Genomic DNA, 23,852 nt, shown 5'->3' on the forward strand with positions numbered 1-23,852 from the left:
AGAAAACCATAATTCGAAAAGATACATGCATGACAATGTTCACTGCAGCACTATGTACAATAGGCAAGATGTGAAAGCAACCTAAATGTCCATTGACAGATGAGTGAATAAAGAAGATGTTGTACATATATTCAATGGAATATTACTTAGCCATAAAAAGAATGAAACAATGCCATTTGCATCAACAAGGATGGACGTAGAGATTATCATACTAAGTGAAGTAAGTCAGAGAAAGACAAATATCATATAATATCACTTATTTGTGTAATCTAAAAAATGATACAAATGAACTTATTTATAAAACACAAACAGACTCACAGACTTAGTAAACAAACTTATGGTTACCAAAGGGAAAAGGTGTGGGGGAGGGATAAATTAGGAGGCTGGGATTAACATATACACACTACTATATATAAAAGATAATGAAGAAGGTCCTACTGTATAGCACAGGGAACTATACTCAACACTCTGTAATAATGTATACGGGAAAATAATCTGAAAAGAATAGATATATGAATATGTATAACTAAATCACATTGCTGTATATCTGAAACTAACACAATATTTTAAATCAACTATATTCCAATATAAAATAAAAAATTAAAAAAAATAAAAGCTTTACCTGAAGAAGAAATGCTTTTCTGACTTCACATACACTGGTAGATAAACGACTCATCAAGCACCATGAAAAAACACAGTAATACTGTTACACAAAAAGAAAATGACAATTCACCAGAAATCAAACTTAAAGTCATGGAATAGGTTAAGACTGTGGCAGAGAAAGCAGAGTAGAAAGACCCTGAGTTGATCTCCTCTTAGAGGCACACCAAAATCACAACTATTTGCAAAAACAATTGATGAAAAAACCTAGAACGTAACAGAAAAGATTTTCTACAACTAAAGAAATAAAGATGGAATCACAACAATTTGGGCAAGAATGACTGTTCTCAATATAGTCAAGTCTCAATATAGCCAAATACCCCTGGGCTGGCGACTCCCAAACAGGAGAATCATTACAATTGTAGAGGTTCTCCTAAATTAGTGTGAGGTCTGAGCACAATATTGGGTTCTCAAGCCCTTGGGTCCTGCACTAATAAGACAAGGGCCCAAGAGCATTTGACTTTGAAGGCCAGTGGGACTTACTGTCAGAGGGCTGTGAAACAGAGACTTCACTTTTAAAGGGTGCACACAAAAATCTCACACACTCTGGGACACAGGAAGAAGCAGTAATCTGATAGGAGCCTGGGCCAGACCTATTTTCTGATCTTGCAGAGTCTGCCAGACAGGCAGACTGGAAGCAGCCATTATAGGGATTTTGTTATACCATGTGGACACTGGTGCTGGCAAGTGCCAATGTCGAATTCTCCCTGTATCCAATTAGCCCCAGGGTCCAACCCCACCCCAGGCCAATGGACTATAGATGGCAGTACTGGGATGCCTCAAGTCAAGCAACTAACCAGGTAGGGACACAGACCCACCCACCAGCAGACAAGCAACCTTAAGACCCCTTGAGCCCACAACTGCCTTTGGACACGGTCATTCCCACCAGATGGCCCAGGACCCAGCTCCACTCACCAGTTGGCCGGAACTAGCCCCAGAATCCCCAAATCTTCCAGAATTCCATGGAGGGAATTGTCCTTGTCCTCCAGGGGGCCTACCATAGCATTTGGACCAGCTGCACCCATCAGGGGGCAGACACTACAAACAAGAAAACCACAGTCCTGCAATTTGTGCACCTGATCTGCTCACCAGAAGGCCAGCCCCATTCTGGAACGAGCTCGGCCCTGACAATGCCACACTAGCAAACCTGCTCTAGCCTTGGGCTCAGCCTAACCCACCAGAGGGCAGACAGAAGCCATAAGAAAACAGCAGCTACGTATCCACTGGACCCAGCCTACCCACTAGCAGGCCAGATTCTGCACTGGAACCATCTGGGCCCTGGCCCCAACTACAAGTGGGTCAACAGAAGATTTAGGAGACCCCAGACTGTATAATGAACTGTGCATGGAACATGCCCCAAGCACCAGCAATCCAATAACAGCCCTTGGACCCCCGGGCCTTGTAGCCAGACTCTAGGACATGGCACTGCCTGCAAGTAGGCCAGCACTAGACCCAGGACCTGGCTTCACCCACCAGCAAACAGGCAAAATACCTGGAGTCTCCTAACCTTGACTCTTCCCACTAGTGACCCAGCACTTGCACCAGAGCCCCCCAGGGTTCCACAAAGACACCCTGTGTCCCACTCCCACCAACCAGCAGCCAGCAGCCTCCATGTAAGGTAAGACATGGCAACCAACCAGACTGGCGGCCAACCAAATTTACCAGACTGCCCACATAATCAGCATAACACAAAAGAAAGACCCACAAATCCTACATAGCAGGAGCCCCTAGAGCATATATCTAGGGTTATGAGAGAGGAATTTGCTGCTGGGATGCATTAGGACGTCTTCTACAAAAGGCCACTTCTCTATGGCTGGGAACATAATCAACCTACAAGATACATAAAAATAAATACAGCAACTTAGGAAAAATGAGGTGACAGAGAAACATGTTCCAAACGAAGGAACAAAATAAAACACCAGAAGAAGAACTAAGTGAAGTGGAAACAGGCAATCTACCTGACAGAGTTCAAGATAGTGATCAAAAATATGATCAAAGTACTCGGGAAAAAAATGGAGGCATAGAGTGAGAAGTTAAAAGTTTCAACAAAGAGAATGAAAATATAAAGAACAACCAGGAATGAAAAATACAATAACTGAAAGGAAAATAGAAAAGAAGGAATCAATAGTGGACTAAATGATACAGAGGAACATGTCAGCGAGCTGGACGACAGAGTAGTGGAAATTAATGATGCTGAACAGAAAAAGAAAGAAAAGAATGAAATGAAATAAGGACAGTTTTAGAGACCTCTGGGACTATATCAAACAGGCAATATTTGCATTCTAGGGGTCCCAGATGGAGAAGAGAGAGAGAAAGTGTCTGAGGTCCCAGATGGAGAAGAGAGAGAGAAAGTGTCTGAAAGTTTCCTTAACCTGAAAATGGAAAGAGACATCCAATTCAAGGAAGCACAGAGCCCCATATAAGATTAACCCAAAGATGAACATACCAAGATACATTGTAATTAAAATGGCAAAAATTAAAGATAAAGAGAGGATATTAGAAGGAGCAAGGAAAAAGTAACAAATAGCATACAAGGGAACACCCAAAAAGCTCTCAGTTGACTTTTCAGCAGAAACTCTGTAAGCCTGAAGGGAATAGCACCATATATTTAAAGTGATGAAGGGTAAAAACCTATGACCAAGAATTCTGTACCTGGGAAGGTTCTCATTCAGATTTGATGGAGAGATCAAAAGCTTTACAGACAAGCAAAAGCTAAAGGAGTTCAGCTTTACATTAAATGGTAAAGAATCTTCTCTAAGAGAAAAAGAAAAGGTTACAACTAGAAACATGAAAATTATGAAAGAAAAGCTCATGGGAAAGACAAACATACAGTAAAGGTAGAAAATCATCCACGCACAAAACTAGTAGGAAGGTTAAAAGATAAAAGTAGTAAAATCATCTACATCCACAATAAGCAGTTAAGGAATATACGAAAATATTAGATATAAAATATGATATCAAAAACCGTAATCATGAGGAGAGGAGAATACAAATGCAGGGTTGTAAAAATGCATTTGAAATGAAGATATCAGCAACTTAAAACCATCGTGTATATAGATCAATTGCTATATGGTAACCACAAACTATAAAAAATACACACACACAAAAGAAAAAGGAATCCAAACATAACACTGAAAACAGCTATCAAGTCACAAGAGAAGAGAATAAAAGAAGAAAGGAAGACAAAAAACCTACAAAGACAATGCCAAAACAATTAACAGAATGGCAATAGAAACATGCATATCAATAATTACTTTAAATGTAAATAGATTTAAAGCTCAAATTAAAAGACATAGACTGGCTGAATGGATACAAAAACAAGACCTGTATATACAGGAGACTCAATTCAGATCTAAAAACAAAACATAGACTGAAAGTGATGGGATGGAAAAAGATATTTCATGCAAATGGAAATCAAAAGAACACTGGGGTAGTAATACATATATCAGACAAACAGACTTAAAAATAAAGGCTGTTATAAAGACAAAGAAGGACATTACATAATGATCAAGAGATTGATCAAAGAAGATGTAACAATTGTAAATATATACGTACCCAACACAGGAGCACCTAGATACATAAAGCAAATATTAACAGACATACAGGGAGAAATTAACAGTAACGCAATAATAGTAGGGGACTTTAATACCCCACTAACATCAGTGGACAGATCATTCAGACAGAAAATCAATTAGGAAATACTGGCCTTAAATGACATATTAGACCAAATGGACTTGATATATATATTATATAAAACAGTCCACACAAAAGCAGCACAATACACAATTTTTTAAGGTCACATGGAACATTCTCAGGGGTAGATCACATACTAGGTTGCAAAACAAGCATCAGTAAATTGACGAAATTTAAAACTTATCAAGCATCTTTTCCAACCACAAAGCTGTGAGACTAGAAATCAACTACCAAAAAACCCTGCAAAACAACAAACACATCAAAAAATCTAGAAACAATAAATGCTGAAGAGGGTGTGAAGAAAAGGGAACACTCTTGCACTGCTGGTGGGAATGTGAATTGGTACAGCCACTATGGAGAACAGTATTGAAGTTCCTTAAAAAACTGCAAATAGATCTACCATATGACCCAGCAATCCCACTACTGGGCATATACTCTGAGCAAACCATAATTCAAAAAGAGTCATGTACCAAAATGTTCATTGCAGCTCTATTTACAGTAGCCTGGAGATGGAAACAACCTAAGTGTCCATCATCAGATGAATGGATAAAGAAGATGTGGCACATATATACAATGGAATATTACTCAGCCACAGAAGAAAGGAAACTGAGCTATTTGTAATGAGGTGGATACACTTAGAGTCTGTCATACAGAGTGAAGTAAGTGAGAAAGACAAATACCGTATGCTAACATATATATATGGAATTTAAGAAAAAAAATGTCATGAAGAACCTAGGGGTAAGACAGGAATAAAGACATAGACCTACTAGAGAATGGACTTGAGGATATGGGGAGGGGGAAGGGTAAGCTTTGACAAAGCAAGAGAGAAGCATGGACATATATACACTACCAAACCTAAGGTAGATAGCTAGTGGGAAGGAGCCACATAGCACAGGGATATCAGCTCGGTGCTTTGTGACAGCTTGGAGGGGTGGGGTAGGGAGGGTGGGAAGGAGGGAAATGCAAGAGGGAAGAGATATGGGAACATATGTATATGTATAACTGATTCTCTTTGTTATAAAGTAGAAACTAACCCATCATTGTAAAGCAATTATACTCCAATAAAGCTAAATAAATAAATAAATAAATAAATCTAAAAATAGAACTATTATACCATATAACCCAGCATTTCCCCTGCTGGGTGTATATCTGAAGAAAATGAAAACACTAATTCAAAATGCTGATTGTGCTCCAATGTTCACAGCAGCATTACTTACAATTGCCAAGATACGGAAGCAACCTAAGTGTCCATCAACACACTAACGAACAACCAACAGGGAGGGAATCCAGCCCTACACATTAACAGTCAAGCAGATTAAAGTTTAACTCAGCTCTGCCCACCAGAGCAACAGTCAGCTCTACCCAATACCAGGCCCTCCCATCAAGAAACATACACAAGCCTCTTAGATAGCCTCATCCACCAGAGGGAAGACAGCAGAAGGAAGAAGAACTACAATCTGCAGCCTGTGGAACAAAAACCACATTCACAGAAAGATAGACAAGAAAAGATAGAGAGCTATGTACCAGATGAAGGAACAATATAAAATCCCAGAAAAACAATGAAATGATGTGGAGATAGGCGACCTTACAGAAAAACAATTCAGAATAATGATGGTGAAGATGATCCAGGACCTCGGAAAAAGGATGGAGGCAAAGATCGAGAAGATGCAAGAAATGCTTAAAAAAGAACTACAAGAATTAAAGAACAAACAAACAGAAATGAACAATACAATAACTGAAATGAAAACTACACTAGAAGGAATCAATAGCAGAATAACTGAGGGAGAAGAACGGATAAGTGACCTGGAAGACAGAATGGTGGAATTCACTGCTGTGGAACAGAATAAAGAAAAAAGAATGAAAAGAAATGAAGACAATCTAAGAGACCTCTGGGACAACATTAAATGCAACAACATTCACATTATACGGGTGCCAGAAGAAGAGAGAGAGAAAGGACCGGAGAAAATATTTGGAAGAGATTATAGTCAAAAAGTTCCCTAACTTGGGAAAGGAAATAGCCACCCAAGTCTAGGAAGCACAGTGAGTCCCATACAGGAAAAACCCAAGAAGAAACATGCCAAGACACATAGTAATCAAATTGGCAAAAATTAAAGACAAAGAAAAATTATTGAAAGCAGCAGGGGAAAAATTAGAAATAACATACAAGGGAACTCCCATAAGGTTAACAGCTGACTTCTCAGTGGAAGCTATACAAGCCAGAAGGGAGTGGCATGATATACTTAAACGTGATGAAAGGGAAGAACCTACAACAAAGGTTACTCTACCCGGCAAGGATCTCATTCAGATTCGGCAAGGATCTCATTCAGATTTGATGGAGAAATCAAAAGCTTTACAGACAAGCAAAAGCTAAGAGAATTCAGCACCACCAAACCAACTCTACAACAAATGCTAAAGGAACTTCTCTAAGTGGGAAACACAAGAGAAGAAAAGGATCTACAAAAACAAACCTAAAGGGCTCCCCTGGTGGCACAGTGGTTGAGAATCAGCCTGCCAATGCAGGGGACACGGGTTCGAGCCCTGGTCTGGGAAGATCCCACATGCCGCAGAGCAACTAGGCCCGTGAGCCACAACTACTGAGCCGGCGCGTCTGGAGCTTGTGCTCCGCAACAAGAGAGGCCGTGATAGTGAGAGACCCATGCACCACTATGAAGAGTGTCCCCCACCTGCCACAATTAGAGAAAGCCCACGCACAGAAATGAAGACCCAACACAGCAAAAATAAATTAATTAATTAATAAACTCCTACCCCCAACATCTTCTTTAAAAAAAAAAAAAACCTAAAACAATTAAGAAAATGGTCATAGGAACATACATATTGATAATTACCTTAAACGTGAATGGATTAAACACTCCAACCAAAAGATACAGGCTTGCTGAATGGATACAAAAACAAGACTCCTATATGTGCTATCTGAAAGAGACCCACTTCAGACTTAGGGACACAAACAGACTGAAAGTGAGGGGATGGAAAAAGATATTCCATGCAAATGAAATCAAAAGAAAGCTGGAGTAGCTATACTCATATCATATAAAATAGACTTTAAAATAAAGAATGTTACAAGAGACAAGGAAAGACACTACATAATGATCAAGGGATCAATCCAAGAAGACATAACAATTATAAATATATATCCACCCAACATAGAAGCACCTCAATACATAAGGCAACTGCTAACAGCTATAAAAGAGGAAATCGACAGTAACACAATAATAGTGGGGGACTTTAGCACCTCACTTACACCAATGTACAAATCATCCAAAATGAAAATAAATAAGGAAACAGAAGCTTTAAATGACACAATAGACCAGATAGATTTAATTGATATTTATAGGACATTCCATTCAAAGACAGCAGATTACACTTTCTTCTCAAGTGCGCTTGGAACATTCTCCAGGATAGATCACAGCTTGGGTCACAAATCAAGCCTCAGCAAATTTAAGAAAATTGAAGTCATATCAAGCAATTTTTCTGACCACAACGCTATGAGATTAGAAATGAATTACAGGAGAAAAACGTAAAAAACACAAATGCATGGAGGCTAAACAATAGGTTACTAAATAATCAATAGATCAATGAAGAAATCAAAGAGGTAATCAAAAAATGCCTAGAGAGAAATGACAATGAAAACACGATGAGGCAAAACTACAGGATGTAGCAAAAGCAGTTCTAAGAGGGAAGTTTATAGCTATACAAGCCTACCTCAGGAAACAAGAAAAATCTCAAGTAAACAATGTAACTTTACAAGTAAACGAACTAGAGAAAGAAGAACAAACAAAACCCAAAGTTAGCAGAAGGAAAGACGTCATAAAGATCAGAGCAGAAATAAATGAAATAGAAACAAAGAAAACAATAGCAAAGATCAATAAAACTAAAAGCTGGTTCTTTGAGAAGATAAAAAAAATGATAAAACATTAGCCGGACTTATCAAGAAAAAAAGGGAGAAGGCTCAAATCAATAGAATTAGAAAGGAAAAAGGAGAATAACAACTGACACTGCAGAAATACAAAGGATCATGAGAGCTTACTACAAACAACCATATCAATAAAATGGACAACCTGGAAGAAATGGACAAATTCTTAGAAATACACAAGCTTCCGAGACTAAACCAGGAAGAAAGAGAAAATATGAACAGACCAATCACAAGCACTGAAATCGAAACTCTGATTAAATATCTTCCAACAAAAAATAGCCCAGGACCACATGGCTTCACAGGCGAATTCTATCAAACATTTAGGGAAGAGCTAACACCCCTTCTCAAACTCTTCCAAAAAACTGCAGAGAAAGGAACACTCCCAGACTCATTCTATGAGGCCACCTTCACCCTGATGCCAAAACCAGACAAAGATACTACAAAAAAAGAAAATTACAGACCAATATCTCTGATGAATATAGATGCAAAAATCCTCAGCAACATACTACCAAACAGAATCCAACAACACATTGAAAGGATAATACACCTTGATCAAGTGGGGTTTATCCCAGGGATGCAAGGATTCCTCAATATAAACAATTCAGTCAATGTGATATACCATATTAACAAATTGAAGAATAAAAACAATATGATCTTCTCAATAGATTCAGAAAAGGCTTTTGACAAAATTCAATACCGATTTATGATAAAAAGTCTGCAGAATGTGGGCATAGAGGGAACCTACCTCAACATAATAAAGGCCATATATGACAAACCCACAGCAAACATCATTCTCAATGGTGAAAAACAAAGCATTTCTTCTAAGATCAGGAACAAGACAAGTATATCCACTCTCACCACTATTGTTTAACATAGTTTTGGAAGTCCTAGCCACAGCAATCAGATAAGGAAAAGAAATAAAAGGAATACAAATTGGAAAAAAAGAAGTAAAACTGTCAATCTTTGCAGATAACATGATACTACACATAGAGAATCCTAAAGATGCCACAAGAAAACTAGTAGAGCTAAGCAATGAATTTGATAAAGTTGCAGGATACAAAACTAATGCAGAGAAATCTCTTGCATTCCTATACACTAATGATGAAAAATCTGAAAGAGAAATTATGGAAACACTCTCATTTATCATTGCAACAAAAAGAATAAAATACCTAGGAATAAACCTACCTAGGGAGACAAAAGACCTGTATGCAGAAAGCTATAATACACTGAGGAAAGAAATTAAAGATGATACCAACAGATGGAGAGATATACCATGTTCTTGGATTGGAAGAATAAATATTGTGAAAATGACTCTACTACACAAAGCAATCTAGATTCAATGCAATCCCTATCAAATTATAAATGGCATTTTTTATGGAACTAGAACAAATCATCTTAAAATTTGTATGGAGACACAAAAGACCCTGACTAGCCAAAGCAGTCTTGAGGGAAAAAAACAGAGCTGGAGGAATCAGACTCCCTGACTTCAGACTATACTATAAAGCTACAGTAATCAAGACAATATGGTACTGGCACAAAAACAGAAACATAGATCATAACCCAGAGATAAACCCACACACCTATGGTCAACTAATCTATGACAAAGGAGGCAAAGATATAGAATGGAGAAAATACAGTCTCTTCAATAAGTGTTGCTGGGAAAACTGGACAGCTACATGAAAAAGAATGAAATTAGAACACTCCTTAATGCCATACACAAAACTAAACTCAAAATGGATTCGAGATCTAAATGTAAGACCGGACACTATAAAGCACTTAGAGGAAAACATAGGAAGAACATTCTTTGACATAAATCACAGCAAGATCTTTTTTGATCCACCTCCTAGAGTAATGGAAATAAAAACAAAAATAAACAAATGGGACCTAATGAAACTTCAAAGCTTTTGCACAGCAAAGGAAACCATAAACAAGATGAAAAGACAACACTCAGAATGGGAGAAAATATTTGCAAACGAAGCAACGGACAAAGGATTAATCTCCACAATATATAAACAGCTCATGCAGCTCAATATTAAAGAAACAAACAACCCAATCCAAAAATGGGCAGAAGACCTAAATAAACATTTCTCCAAAGAAGACATACAGATGAGCAAGAAACACATGAAAAGCTGCTCAACATCACTAATTATTACAGAAATGCAAATCAAAACATTGAGATATCACCTCACACCAGTTAGAATGGGCATCATAAGAAAATCTACAAAGAAGAAATGCTGGAGAGGGTGTGGAGAAATGGAACCCTCTTGCACTGTTGGTGGGAATGTAAATTGATAGAGCCAATATGGAGAACAGTATGGAGGTTCCTTAAAAAACTAAAAATGGAACTACCATATGATCCAGCAATCCCACTACTGGGCATATACCCACAGAAAAGCATAATTCAAAAAGACACATGCACCCCAATGTTCCTTGCAGCACTATTTACAATAGTCAGGTCATGGAAACAACCTAAATGACCATCAACAGACAAATGGATAAAGAAGTTCTGGTACATATATACAGTGGAATATTACTCAGCCATAAAAAGGAATGAAATTGAGTCATTTGTTGTGATGTGGATGGACCTAGAGACTGTCATACAGAGTGAAGTAAGTCAGAAAGAAAAAAACAAATATCATATATTAACGCATGTATGTGGAATCTAGAAAAATGGTACAGATGAACCGGTTTGCAGGGCAGAAGTTGAGACACAGATGTAGAGAACAAATGTATGGACACCAAGGGGGGAAAACCACGGTGGGGTGGGGATGGTGGTGTGCTGAATTGGACGATTGAGATTGACATGTATACACTGATGTGTATAAAATTGATGACTAATAAGAAGCTGCAGTATAAAAGAACAAACAAACAAAAAAACAACTAATACTAAATTTTTTGGGTTATTTTTATGGAAATATGTTAATATAAATATTTCAGACATCACATGAAATTTCTAAACATCTTATATGTTCTTGTATAATGTTATGTCATACTTCTAGTTATTACTTTAAAATGTATATGTCAGAAATAACTAAACTTCCTTGTCAATTGCATTATCATGAACTTTCATCAAATCTTTAACCATGGTCATTTTTAAGTCTTTTGTCATTTACAGACAGTTCTGGGTGTACTCTGATGCTTTTGCAAAAATGCTCCTATAAAAGGGTTTCATTTTCAATGAATTCATGGAAAAGACTCTGACAATTACAGGTTTCTGGTAACTGAGTATACTGCTAAACTGAATGAATAAGCATTTTCAGAATTCTAATGGAAAATGGATAAATTTATAAAAGTGCTAACAAAAGATCAATATTAAAAAATATTAATTACATGTGACTGAGTGAAATGATGAGGATGCTTATAATTTTTGTGAGTTTCTGTTTGAATTAAAAATATCCCACAAGGACTCAGAGGCAAAAAATATACAAATCAATTTTCACTGCAAAGTAAAGGAGCTGTTACAGTGGAAGATTACTGGATTGAGTGTCAATATTATGACATAGTATGAGTGTGTTACGTGTTTGGTAATTGCAATCATTGTTGCTTTTGTTGTGGTCATCCATTTACAATGCTTGGTGTCAGTTTATTTATCTCTTGTAAAAATAAAATACAGTGTGTGTGTGTGAAAAAAATAAGAATGAAATGTTGCCATCTGCAATTTCATGGATGGACTTGGAGGATATTAGACTATGTGAAATAAGTTATACAGAGAAAGACAAATACTTTATGCTATCACTTACATGAGGAATCTAAAAAATAAAACAGACTAGTGAACATAACCAAAAGAAACTGACTCACAGTTATAGAGAAGAAACTAGTGGTTACAGGTGTTGAGAGGGAAGATGGGTGTGGCAAATTAGGGGTAGGGAATAAAGAGATATCAACTACTATGTATAAAATGTGTAAGCTACAAGAATATATCATACAGCATATGGCCATTATTTTAAAATAACTATAAATGGAATATAACCTTAAACAATTGTATCACCATGTTGTATACCTGAAACATATAATATTGTGCATTAACTATACCTCAGTGAAAAAAATGTCATGGATTATGGTGATCTGATTGAAAATTCAAAATATCTCTCATGAAGAAACTCAATACACTATAAGAAAACTAAGAAAGGCAGTTCAATGAGCTCAGGAATAAAATTAAGTAACAGAAGGAATAATTTACCAAACAGATTAAAACTCCAATAAAGAACCAAACAGTAATTCTAGAACTAAAGACCACAATAAATGAGATGAAGAATGCAACAGAAACCATTGGAAAACAGAATTGACCATATGGAAGAGAAAATTATTGAGCTTGAAGATAGGAATCTAGAAATGACACAAGTAGAAGAGGAAAGACAAATGAGATATTAAACAATGAAGAAATTGCATGAGAGCTATCCACCTCTTTTAGGCAGGTCATCATTAGGGTAATGTGTATCCCAGAAGGATAAGAGAAGGAAAGGGAGTATAGAGTTCGTTTGAAGAAGTAATAGCTGAGGACTTTCCCAACCTGGGTAAGGAACTAGATATATATGTCCATGAAGCCAAGAGAACACCTAATTATCTTGGTGAAAAAAGACCTTCTCCAAGAAATATTATATTAAAACTGTCAAAAGTTAATGACAAAGAAAAAAATTCTAAGGCACCCAAGGAAAAATAGACAGTAACCTACAAAGGAACCTACATTAGGCTATCAGCATATTTCTAAGCAGAAACTCTACAGGCCAGGAGGGAATGGGATGTGATTCTAAAAATACTGAAATATTAAAAACTGTAACCCAAGAATACTCTCTCCAGTAAAGTTATCATTCACTTATGAAAGAGAAATGAAGGTTTTCCCCAGAGAACAAAAGCTGTGGAAGTTCATCAGCACTAGACTTGCCTTACAAGAAATGTTAAAAGGAGCTCTTCTACCAGAAAGAAAAAGGCAAAAGTACAGAAAATGTTGAATAAGGTGGTAAATAGACAGAATCAGAAAATTACAACTGTATATTAGAATAGATTGTTTAAAACTTAATTATAACATAAAAGTTAAATTGAAAAAGAAGCAAAACTGACTATAGCTACTTCAACTTAGTAAGAAACTCACAACTTAAAAAGGGATAATTTGAGACAACAGAAATATAAAAAGGGAAGAGGAAAAGGATGGAATCTGTATAGAAAAATGAAGATAAGATGTTATCAGAAGAAAAAAACTACTTTATTTAAGAGACACTTTGTGTAAACCTTATAGTAACCACAAAACACAAATCTAGAGCAGAGCACAAAACATGAAAGAAGTAACTGAGAAAAACATCATAGGAAACCACCAAACTAAAATAGCAGACAGAAGCACAAAGGAAAAGAAACAATAGAGATATATATCAACCATAAACAAAAGTGTATATGGCATTACTAAGTCCTTGATAGCAATAATCACCCTAAATGAAAATCGGTTGAATTTAGCAATCAAAAGACACAGAGTGGCTGGACAAATTAAAAAACAAGACCCTACTACATGCTGCTTCCAGGAGACTCACCTCAGCTCTAAAGACAAACATAGGCTCAAAATGAATGAAATGACAGCCAAAAAATAAAGCAGGTGTAGCCATACCATATCAGACAAACATACTATGCCAAAAAAAAAATGTAACAAGAGACAAAGATGGACATTATAAAATGAAAAAGGTACAATTCATCATAAAGATATAAAAATTATTAATATATATGTATCATATTAAGGAGCACCAAAATATATAAAGGAATTATTAACAGAATTAAAGGGGTACATTGAAAGCAACATAATAATTATAGCAGACATTAACACCACACTTACATCAATGGACAGATCATCCAGGCAGAAAGTCTTCAAGGAAACAGCAGCCTTGAAGGAAACATTAGACCAGGTAGATCTGATAGATTTGTATTGAACATTCCTGAAAAATACAGCATAATACACATTCTTCTCAAGTGCACATGGAACATTCTCAATGATAGATCATATACTAGGACACAAAAAAAGTCTCAATAAATTTCAGAAGCCTGAAATCATATCAATCCTCTTTTCTGATCACAGTGGCATATATAATTAGAAATCAACTACAAAAAAATAAGCTGGAAAAAAATCACAAATACGTAGAAACTGAAAAACATGCTACTAAACAACTCTTTGGTCAATGAAGAAATTAAAGGAAAAGTCAAAATATACCTGAAGACAATGAAAATATGACATACCAGCAGAAGGAAAGAAATAATAAAGATCAGAGTGGAAATAAGATAAATAGAGATTAAACAGACAATAGAAAAGGTAAATGAAACTAGGAGATGGTTCTTTGAAAAGATAAACCAAATTGATCAACATTTACCTTAACTTATAAAGAAGAAGAGAAGGCTTAGCTAACTAAAATCAGAAATAAAAGAAAAGAAATTACAATGGATACCACAGAAATACAAATGATTATAAGAGAATACTATGAACAGCTATATGGCAATAAATTAGACAACCTAAAATATGGACCTTCCAAGACTGAATCATGAAGAAATGGAAAATCTGAATAGACCGATCACTAGTAAAGAGACTGAAGCAGTAATCAAAAACTCCCCCCAAGAAAAAAAATCGAGAACCAGATGCCTTCACAGGTAAATTCTACCAAACATTTAAAATTGATTTAATGCCTACCCTTCTCAAACTCTTCCAAAATATTGAAGAGGAGGGAATGCTTGCTAACTCATTTTATGAGCTCAATACTACCTGATACCAAAACCAGACAAGGGCAATGCAAAAAAAGAATTGTATACATCAGTATTTCTAATGAACATAGATGCAAAAATTGTCAACAAAATATTAACAATGCATATACAACAATACATTAAAAGGATACAAAATGATCAAGTGGGATTTATTCCAGGCATGCAAGGATGGTTCAACATTCACAAATCAGTCAATGTGATATACCACATCAACAAAATGAAGGGTAAAAATCATATGATCATCTCAATAGATGCAGAAAAATAATTTGACAAGAATCAACACTAGTTTATGATAAAAACTCAATAAAATGGGTATAAAATAAAGTACCTCAACATAATAAAAGCCATACATAACAAGCCCATAGCTAACAACATACTCAACAATGAAAAACTAAAAGCTATACCTCTAAGATCAGGAAAAAGACAAGGATACCCACTCTTGGCAGTCTTATTCAAAATAAGAAGTCCTAGCCAGAGCAATTACAAAAGAAAAATAAATAAAAGGCATCAAAATTGGAAAAGAAGAAGTAAAACTGTAACTATTTGTGGATGACATAATTTTATATATAGAAAAACCCTAACAACTCCACCAAAAATCTATTAGAAATAGTAAATGAATAAAGTTGCAGCATACAAAATCCATATGCAAAATCTGTTGAGTTTCTACACACTAAAAACAAGCTAGCAGAAAGAGAAATTAAAAAGAAAATAATCCCACTTACAGTCACAACAAAAAGAATACCTAGGAATAAATTTAACCAAGGAGGTGAATGACCAGTACACTAAAATCTGTAAGATACTGTTGAAATAAACTGAACAAGACACAAAGAAATGGAAAGATATTCCGTGGTTGTGGCTTAGAAGAATTAACATTGTTAAAATGTCCATATTACCTAAAGCAATCTACTGATTCAATACAATCCCTATCAAAACCCTGATGACATTTTTCACAGAAATAGAACAAATCATCTGAAAATTTATGTGGATCCTTAAAAAACCCTGAATAGCAAAATAAATCCTGAGGAAAAAGAACAAAGTGGAGGTATCATCCTCCCTGATTTCAAAGTATACCACTAAGCTGCAGTATCAAAACAGCATAGCATTGGCAGAAAAAAGACACATAGACCAATGAAACAGAAATGATAGCAAAGAAATAAACTCATGCATATATGGACAATTAATTTATGACAAAAGAACAAAGAATGTACAATGGAGAAAGGTATCTTTTCAATAAATGGTGTTAGGAAAACTGGACAATCCACATACAAAGAAAAATGAAACTAGACCACTATCTCATACCAGACACAAAAATCAAATCAAAATGGATTAAATCCTTGAATACAGACCTGAAACCATAAACCCCCTAGAAGAAAACATAAGCAGTACACTCTTTGACACTGGTCTTAGCAACATCTTTATGGATATTTTCCTCAGGCAAGAAAGACAAAAGCAAAAAACAAACAAATGGGACTACATCAAACTAAAAACTTCTGTACAGTAAAGGAAACCATCAGCAAAATGAAAGGACAACCTACCAAATGGGAAAAGTTATTTGCAAATCATATATCTGATATGGGGTTAATATCCAAAATATATAAAGAACTCATACAACTCAACAACAAAATAAACAATATGATTAAAAAATGGGCAGAGGATCTGAAGAGACATTTTTCCAAAGAAGACATACAGATGGCCAACAGGCACATGAAAAGATGTTCAACATCACTAATTATTAGGGAAATGCAAATCAAAACCACAACATATCACCTCATGCCCATCAGAATGGCTAGTATCAAAAAGGCAAGAAACAACAGGTGTTGGAAAGGATGTGGAGAAAAGGGAGTCCTTGTGAACTGCTAATTGGAATGTAACTTGATGCAGCCACTATGGAAAGAAGTATGGAGATGCCTCAAAAAGTTAAGAACAGAAATATCATACTATCCAGCTAATCCACTTCTGGGTATTCATCTGAAGAATGCAAAAATAATAATTTGAAAAGACACATACAACCCCTATATTTGTTGCAGTTTTATTAACAATGGCACACAACCACTATATTTGTTGCAGCTTTATTTACAATAGCCTAGGTATGTATGGAAACAACCCAAGTGCTCACTGATGGATGAATTGATAAAGAAGATGTCACATATGTGTACACACACACACACACACACACACACAAAATACACAATGGAATACTACTCAGCCATAAAAAAGCCAAAATCTTGCCATTAGTGACAACATGGATGGATAATAAGGGTTTTACGTTAAGTGAAATAAGTCAGATGGAGAAAGACAAATACTGTATGATTTCACTTATATGTGGAATAAAAAGAAAAATGAACAAACAAAACGAAACAAGACAAACACATAGATACAGAGAACAGGGTAGTGGGAGAGGGGAGGCACGGATACAGGCCCATTGCAATAGGCTTCAATATAGCTCATCACAGCACTGGTCAGAACCCTAAATTGTTGATGAAATGGGTCAGGGGAAAAGGGCAGGGGCTGTCTCCTGAAAGAAGTAGGTAGAGGGGCTGGTCTGGGAAGTCAAGCTCTGCCTGCTGAGAGAGAGAGGAGCAGATGACCCCAACAAGAGGGTCAGGCTCAAGAAGAAACAACTAAGGCTAATCTGGCATCACCTACTAACAAATTAAACACACACATTCCCTTCAATCCACATATTCCCTTCCTTCGAATGTATTCCATAGACCTTTAAGGAATAAAGTGATTTAACTGACTGCTTCCTGGAACTTCCATGGGAAAAGGGATGTCCAGGGGGTCTCACCTGGGTGAAGATGACACCAAGGGAGATGAGAAAAGTTGTGCCTTGAACGCCCCAATTCACCATTTCTTACTCTTTTTTTTTAACATCTTTATTGGAGTATAATTGCTTTACAATGGTGTGTTAGTTTCTGCTTTATAACAGTGAATCAGTTATACATATACACATGTTCCCATATCTCTTCCCTCCTGGGTCTCCCTCCCTCCCACCCTCCCTATTCCACCCCTCTAGGCGGTCACAAACTACCTAGCTGATCTCCCTGTGCTATGTGGCTGCTTCCCACTAGCTATCCACTTTACGCTTGGTAGTGTATATATGTCCATGCCACTCTGTCACCTCGTCACAGCCTACCCCTCCTCCTCGCCATATCCTCAAGTCCATGCTCTAGTAGATCTGTGTCTTTATTCCCGTCTTACCCCTAGGTTCTTCATGACCTTTTTTTTTTTTTTTTTCTCCTCAGCTTCCATATATATGTGTTAGCATATGGTGTTTGTTTTTCTCTTTCTGGCTTACTTCGCTCTGTATGACAGACTCTAGGTCCATCCACCTCACCTTAATTTTTAACTGTAACTTTCAATTCCATTTCTTTATACATTTTAGAACTGTCTTTAAATGCATTAAAGGGACATATCATCCAAGCTTTTTAAGCAAATTATTTTTTGTTTATCTGAAATTCAAATTTAAAAATACTTTGGGATGGGTATAAACAAAAACACAATATACCAAAACTTATGGGATACAGAGAAAGAACTGCTAAGAAGGAAATTTATGGCTGTAAATGCATTCACTAAAAAAGAAGAAAGATCTCAAGTAAATCACTTTATACCTTATGAAACGAAAAAAGAAGAGCAAATTAAAACCAAAGTCAGCATAAGGAAAGAAATAATAAGGATTAGAACAGAGACAAAAGAAATAAAGATTATAAAAAAATAGAGAAAATCAACAAAACTAAAATTGGTTCTTTGAAACGATCAATAAATTCAACAAAACTTTAAGCTAAACTGATTAAAAACAATGAGAGTGCTCACTTTAGCAGCACATATAATATAATTGGAATGATACAGGGATTAGCATGGCACGTGTGAAAGACTAACATGCAAATTTGTGAATTATTCCATATTTTTGCTATGAGTGCAGAGCTTTAATATTCTCACCATAACAACAGCAACAGCAAAATGGTAATTGTATGAGGTAGAGGATGTGCTAACTTATCTTATTGTGGTAAGCATTTCACAATATTTACAAGTATCGATCACCACATTGTACACCTTAAACTTACACCATGTTATATGTCAATTATATCTCAATAAAGTGGGAAAAATGCCCCCCAAATCCCTAAATGTCATAGAAATGTATAATTTAATATGTATTATCCAGTTTACGTACAGGATGCTTTGGATATTAAAGTATTTCGGCCTCAAAAAATAAAAGAAAAAAGAGAAAAGTCTCAAATTACTAAAATCATAAATTAAATTAGGGATGTTACTACTGAACTTACAGAAATAAAGAAAAATATGAGAGAATATCCTGAACAATTGCATGCCAACAAATTAGACAGATGAAATGGACGAATTTCTAGAAACATAAAAACTACCAAAAATGACTCAAGAAGGAATAAAACATTTGAACAGGTCTATAACAAGTAAAGACACTGATTCAGTAATCAAAAACTTCCCAACAAAGAAAAATCCAGGACCAGATGGCTTCACTGGTGAATTCTACTAAACATTTAAAGAATTAACAACAATCCTTCTCAAAGTATTCCAAATATTGAAGAGAATGGAACACTCCCAGCTCATTCTATGTGGTCACCATTACCCTGATACCAAAGCCAGACCAGGACATCACAAAAAATGTAGATTAATATGCTGTATGAATATAGATGCAAAAATCCTCAACAATATAGTAGCCAACTGAATGCAGCAGCATATTAAGAGGATTATACACCATGGCCAAGTGGGATTTACCCTAGGAAAGCACGGGTGGTTCAACATCTGAAAATCAATCAAATTTATACACCATATTAATAAAATTAAGGAGAGGGAGCTCCCTGGTGGCCTAGTGGTTAAGATTCTGGGCTTTCACTACTGTGGCCTGGATTCAATCCCTGGTCAGGGAACTGAGATCCTGTAAGCTGTGCGGCATGGCCAAACAAAAAAGAAACAAAAAAGTAAATAAAATTAAGGAGAAAATAACACATAGTCATCTCATCTGCATCTCAACATGATTCAGGAAAACATCTGATATAATCTAACATCCTTTCATCACAAAAGCACTCAACAAACTAGGAACAGAAGGAATGTCCTAAACGTGATAAAGGTCATTTGTAAAACAAAACAAAACAAAAATATAACATACTCAAAGGAGAAAGACCAAAAGGTTTCCCCCTAAGATCAGGAACAGTACAAGGATGTCTGCTTTCACTACTTCTATTCAACACTGTAAGTTCTAAACAGGGCATTAGGCAAGAACATAAAAGGCATCCAAATTGGAAAGGAATAAGTAAAACAATCTCTATTCAGAAATGACATGATCTTACATATATAAAATCCTAATGAATATACAAAATAAACCGCTAGACTTAATAAATGCATTCAGTTCTGTCTTGTACTCATTGAGTTGTGGTCAGTGAACACGGCACCCTATACTTTACACTTTTTGGGGAAAGTAGAGCAAACAATACCAGCACATTCTCTTTCTCTGTTTTTCCTTCTCTTTGTTAGGGAAAAGGATGGGAAAGAAGAGGAATATACAAGGAAAGACTCAAAGGAATGAAACAACCTACATCTTTACTGGTTGTATTACTACAAATCAACTATTGTTTCTTGTTTATTTCCCTCAGCAAGTAACAACAACCAAAGGGAGTGTGGTCTTGTTTTCAGAGGCAGCAAGGAATGGGTGATCTGGGGAGAGAGTGTCCTACTCCATAGCCAGGCTTATGGAGATGATGTCAGCTATAAAAGGAGAGGCAAAGCAGCTGAGGCCCTGGGCTTGCTGTAAGAAAGGATGGGACAGCTTAGGAACTTACTGAATGTTGTAGGGCACAGTACTAGGATTGAGTACCCCATACACAGTGAAGACTATATAGAGAGGGTTCCTGAAGTCTGGTTTCCTCTGAACCAAGAAAGGCCACACGGAATGGGTTTTCTCATAGATTCTGTCAGAAATAAAAAGCAAGCCAAAAAATTAAAAGCAGCAAGCAAGTAAAATCAACAGTCCTGTTGAACTTGATAATCATCCAAATTTTATTAACAATTAACCTAATTCAAGACAGAGGGATAGGATATGATAGAAGGAAAGTGAAAATAAGTGGTAATGAACACTGATAGAGTAACAAATTATCTGGGCTTCAACTTACCCATTTTTAAATGAATTAGAGGTTAGAAAGAGTTCCACATTGAAGAGCAACAGATGCTGAGTATAGTCTCTGCCATGGAGTAGCTATGTAATCTGAGGAATGTCTCTAGCTCTTTCTGGGACTATTTCCTCATTTGTAAAATATGACTTTAAGGTCTCTTCCAAATCTCAGATTCTATGAACTAATGACCTTCCCAGTTATAAAAAATCTAGAATTGCTTTAAAAAATCTGGTAAGTTAACAGAAAGACCAGAGGGTGAATTTCTGGCTTTTCTATATTTTATTTTATTTCAAGCTAGCTTCTCCTCCTCTCAGAAGGTGTAAGACAGTGAAAGACAATTAGCAATTTATATTAGCAAATATATGTGAGTTATCTAGGTGAGCAGCACAGACTGTGATATTTATATTGCAAGACTGATTCTTCTTATACCTTAGTTGAGTCCTTCAGGAGCCACTTAGTTAACACTGCAAAAAACATGGGATCCATTGTCCCAATGAGAGCTGCTGTGTAACCATGCATGGATAGTTCATTTACTCACACAGTGTCAAAGAAAGTTCAAGGAGGACAACAAAGAGAAGCGGTATGGGTTGTAGGACCTAAACATTGTAGTCTTGTAACTTTTAGAATCCTCAGACCATTTCAATGAGGTCAAAGGACTTGTATATCCATCTTTCTCATTTGCTTTTGGTTGAAAAAAAATCTTGCAGAGGTAAGGTAACTAGTATTTGTTGAGTATGTACTATGTGTGAAACACTGTTCCAGACTCTACCTATAATACTTCATTAAATTTTCATAATAAAACCCTGTGAAATATTTTATCCCCAAAATAATAATGAGAAAATGAGACAAAAAATAATTTGAAAAAAGTTACATAGCTAGTAGGTGACAGAGCCAAAATCTGAACCCCAGTCTCTCTGATTCTAGAGTCCATGCCTTTTCTTTTATGGATGAATGATATTTCTGTTTATTTTATGCAATCACTATTTTAACATGTTAAAATTTTCAACTTTTTTACTTTTACATGGAGATTCAGATTTGTGTGGGGAATGGGTCTAGGATATATTAGCCTCACTTTAAGAGGGTGGAAAAAAGAATATGGAAAAGATCTTAGATTTTAATGCTAGAAAAGCAGGTCAGAGACAGAATGAATGTGTCTGAAAGCGTCTGCGAAGAGGGTAAGAAAGGTCTAGTTGCAAAATGAAATAGAAATGTGCGTAGAAGCTACCAAGTAAGCACAAATGTTAAAGCAGCAAGATCCATCTCTGTGTTGACAAGAAAACAGAATTAGAGATGTCATCCAATTCATCCAGGATACATCATAGAGGGGTCTGAGAACTTGAGCTAACTGCCACTCAACCAACAACTATGAAACAAGAGTGGGCTGTGCGACAGCTACTTCCCTCTCTATTTCATTTTCTCTGACTCTAAAACAAGGAGAATACTATTCACAGAAACTCTATCTTGTCAACTTCAAAAATTATTTACGTTTTATATATTGTGAGGATGTTAGAGTTTTAAGTCTGGTGCAAATCTAACTGCCTATAGGAGCTGGGAAGATAACATTAGAAGTGCGCTGAGAATAAACTATGGAGAGTGGTGAGAACTGTGACAAACGAGAGTGTGTGCTTCATTCAAGTGGAGCAGCTGTTATTCAGCTTTAGCTGATTACTGCCATTAGAAAATGCAGGTCCAGTACTGCCAGAGCTCCTGATTTTGCAGAATATCTTGGCACAACAGCTTTTTGATTTAGGAAAAAATCCTAAAATAACTGGATTTTTATGTGAAATATCGTGATATTTAAATGTTGACAACTTATTCACAGTTTAAAGAATACTCCACAGACTAAACAAAATATACCTGTTAAGCTAGATTTGGCCTATGAACTGCCATTTAGTGATCTCTGACACAAATGATAAAGGACTGTAGCTATTGACTACTCATACCTGCACAGTAGTTCATTCCTTACAAAGTCCTTGCACATCCATTGTTTTACTGGTTCCTCAGGATTGCTCTGAAAAGTAGGTATTATCCCTATTTCACAGATAAAGAATCTGAGGTTTTGAGGAATCTCCATGCAAACACTGAGTGATTTATGCTTCAAAAGTTGTTTTTATAGTTGTCATCTCCTCCCCTTTCGTGAACTGCTGTCCCAAATTCAAGGTGATGGGTAAATTTCTTTTACACTGATCCCCTCTCCCTATTCAGTGTTTTTTCACAAACTGAATTCACCTCAGATCTTCTCGATCCTTCTGGCAGTTTCCAAGGAAGTTCCGAAACTGGCAGGAGAAAACATGGTCATGAATTTCCAGCAAGAAATTTTCATTAAACTCAAAGGCACAAGGAAATTGTTCCATTAACTGCCAGATACAGTCTAGGAACTGTGTGAAGATAGGGGATACTTCTTTAGCGTCCCCATCCAGGTGGCCACACCTGAGAGATGCAAATAAAGGTAAAGAAAGACAATGATTAACATCAGGGATTACACTGTTTGGAATAGGCTATAGCAAGTTCACCTTTTGTCTCTGTTGGCATTGGTAAGGAAATGCTTAATGCCAAAATGTCACCCAGAATCTCAAAGTTCATTAATCCCAATGGACCTCTTAGCCACCAGCATCCTTCACTATTATCAAGATTGTAAGCCCTTGGTAATCTATTCTATTTCCTTTTACATCCTCTACAATAGAACTTTCTGCAAT

At 36.2% G+C, this 23,852-nt stretch overlaps 1 protein-coding gene across 1 annotated transcript in view; it reads right to left on the minus strand.

Annotated features, from left to right (window-relative positions):
* The window catches only part of MTMR8 (myotubularin related protein 8), a gene marked incomplete at both ends in the record, with an annotated part of 165,888 nt that overhangs the window by 75,318 nt on the left and 66,718 nt on the right, over positions 1-23,852 (minus strand). The window contains 2 exons of the mRNA XM_082682060.1: positions 20,827-20,955; positions 23,386-23,586. Of these exons, the coding sequence (XP_082538186.1) occupies positions 20,827-20,955; positions 23,386-23,586 (330 nt within the window). The remainder of the gene's footprint in view (positions 1-20,826; positions 20,956-23,385; positions 23,587-23,852) is intronic.

The sequence above is a fragment of the Grampus griseus genome (genome assembly GCF_964374135.1).
Source record: "Grampus griseus genome assembly, chromosome: X".
Lineage (NCBI taxonomy): Eukaryota > Metazoa > Chordata > Mammalia > Artiodactyla > Delphinidae > Grampus > Grampus griseus.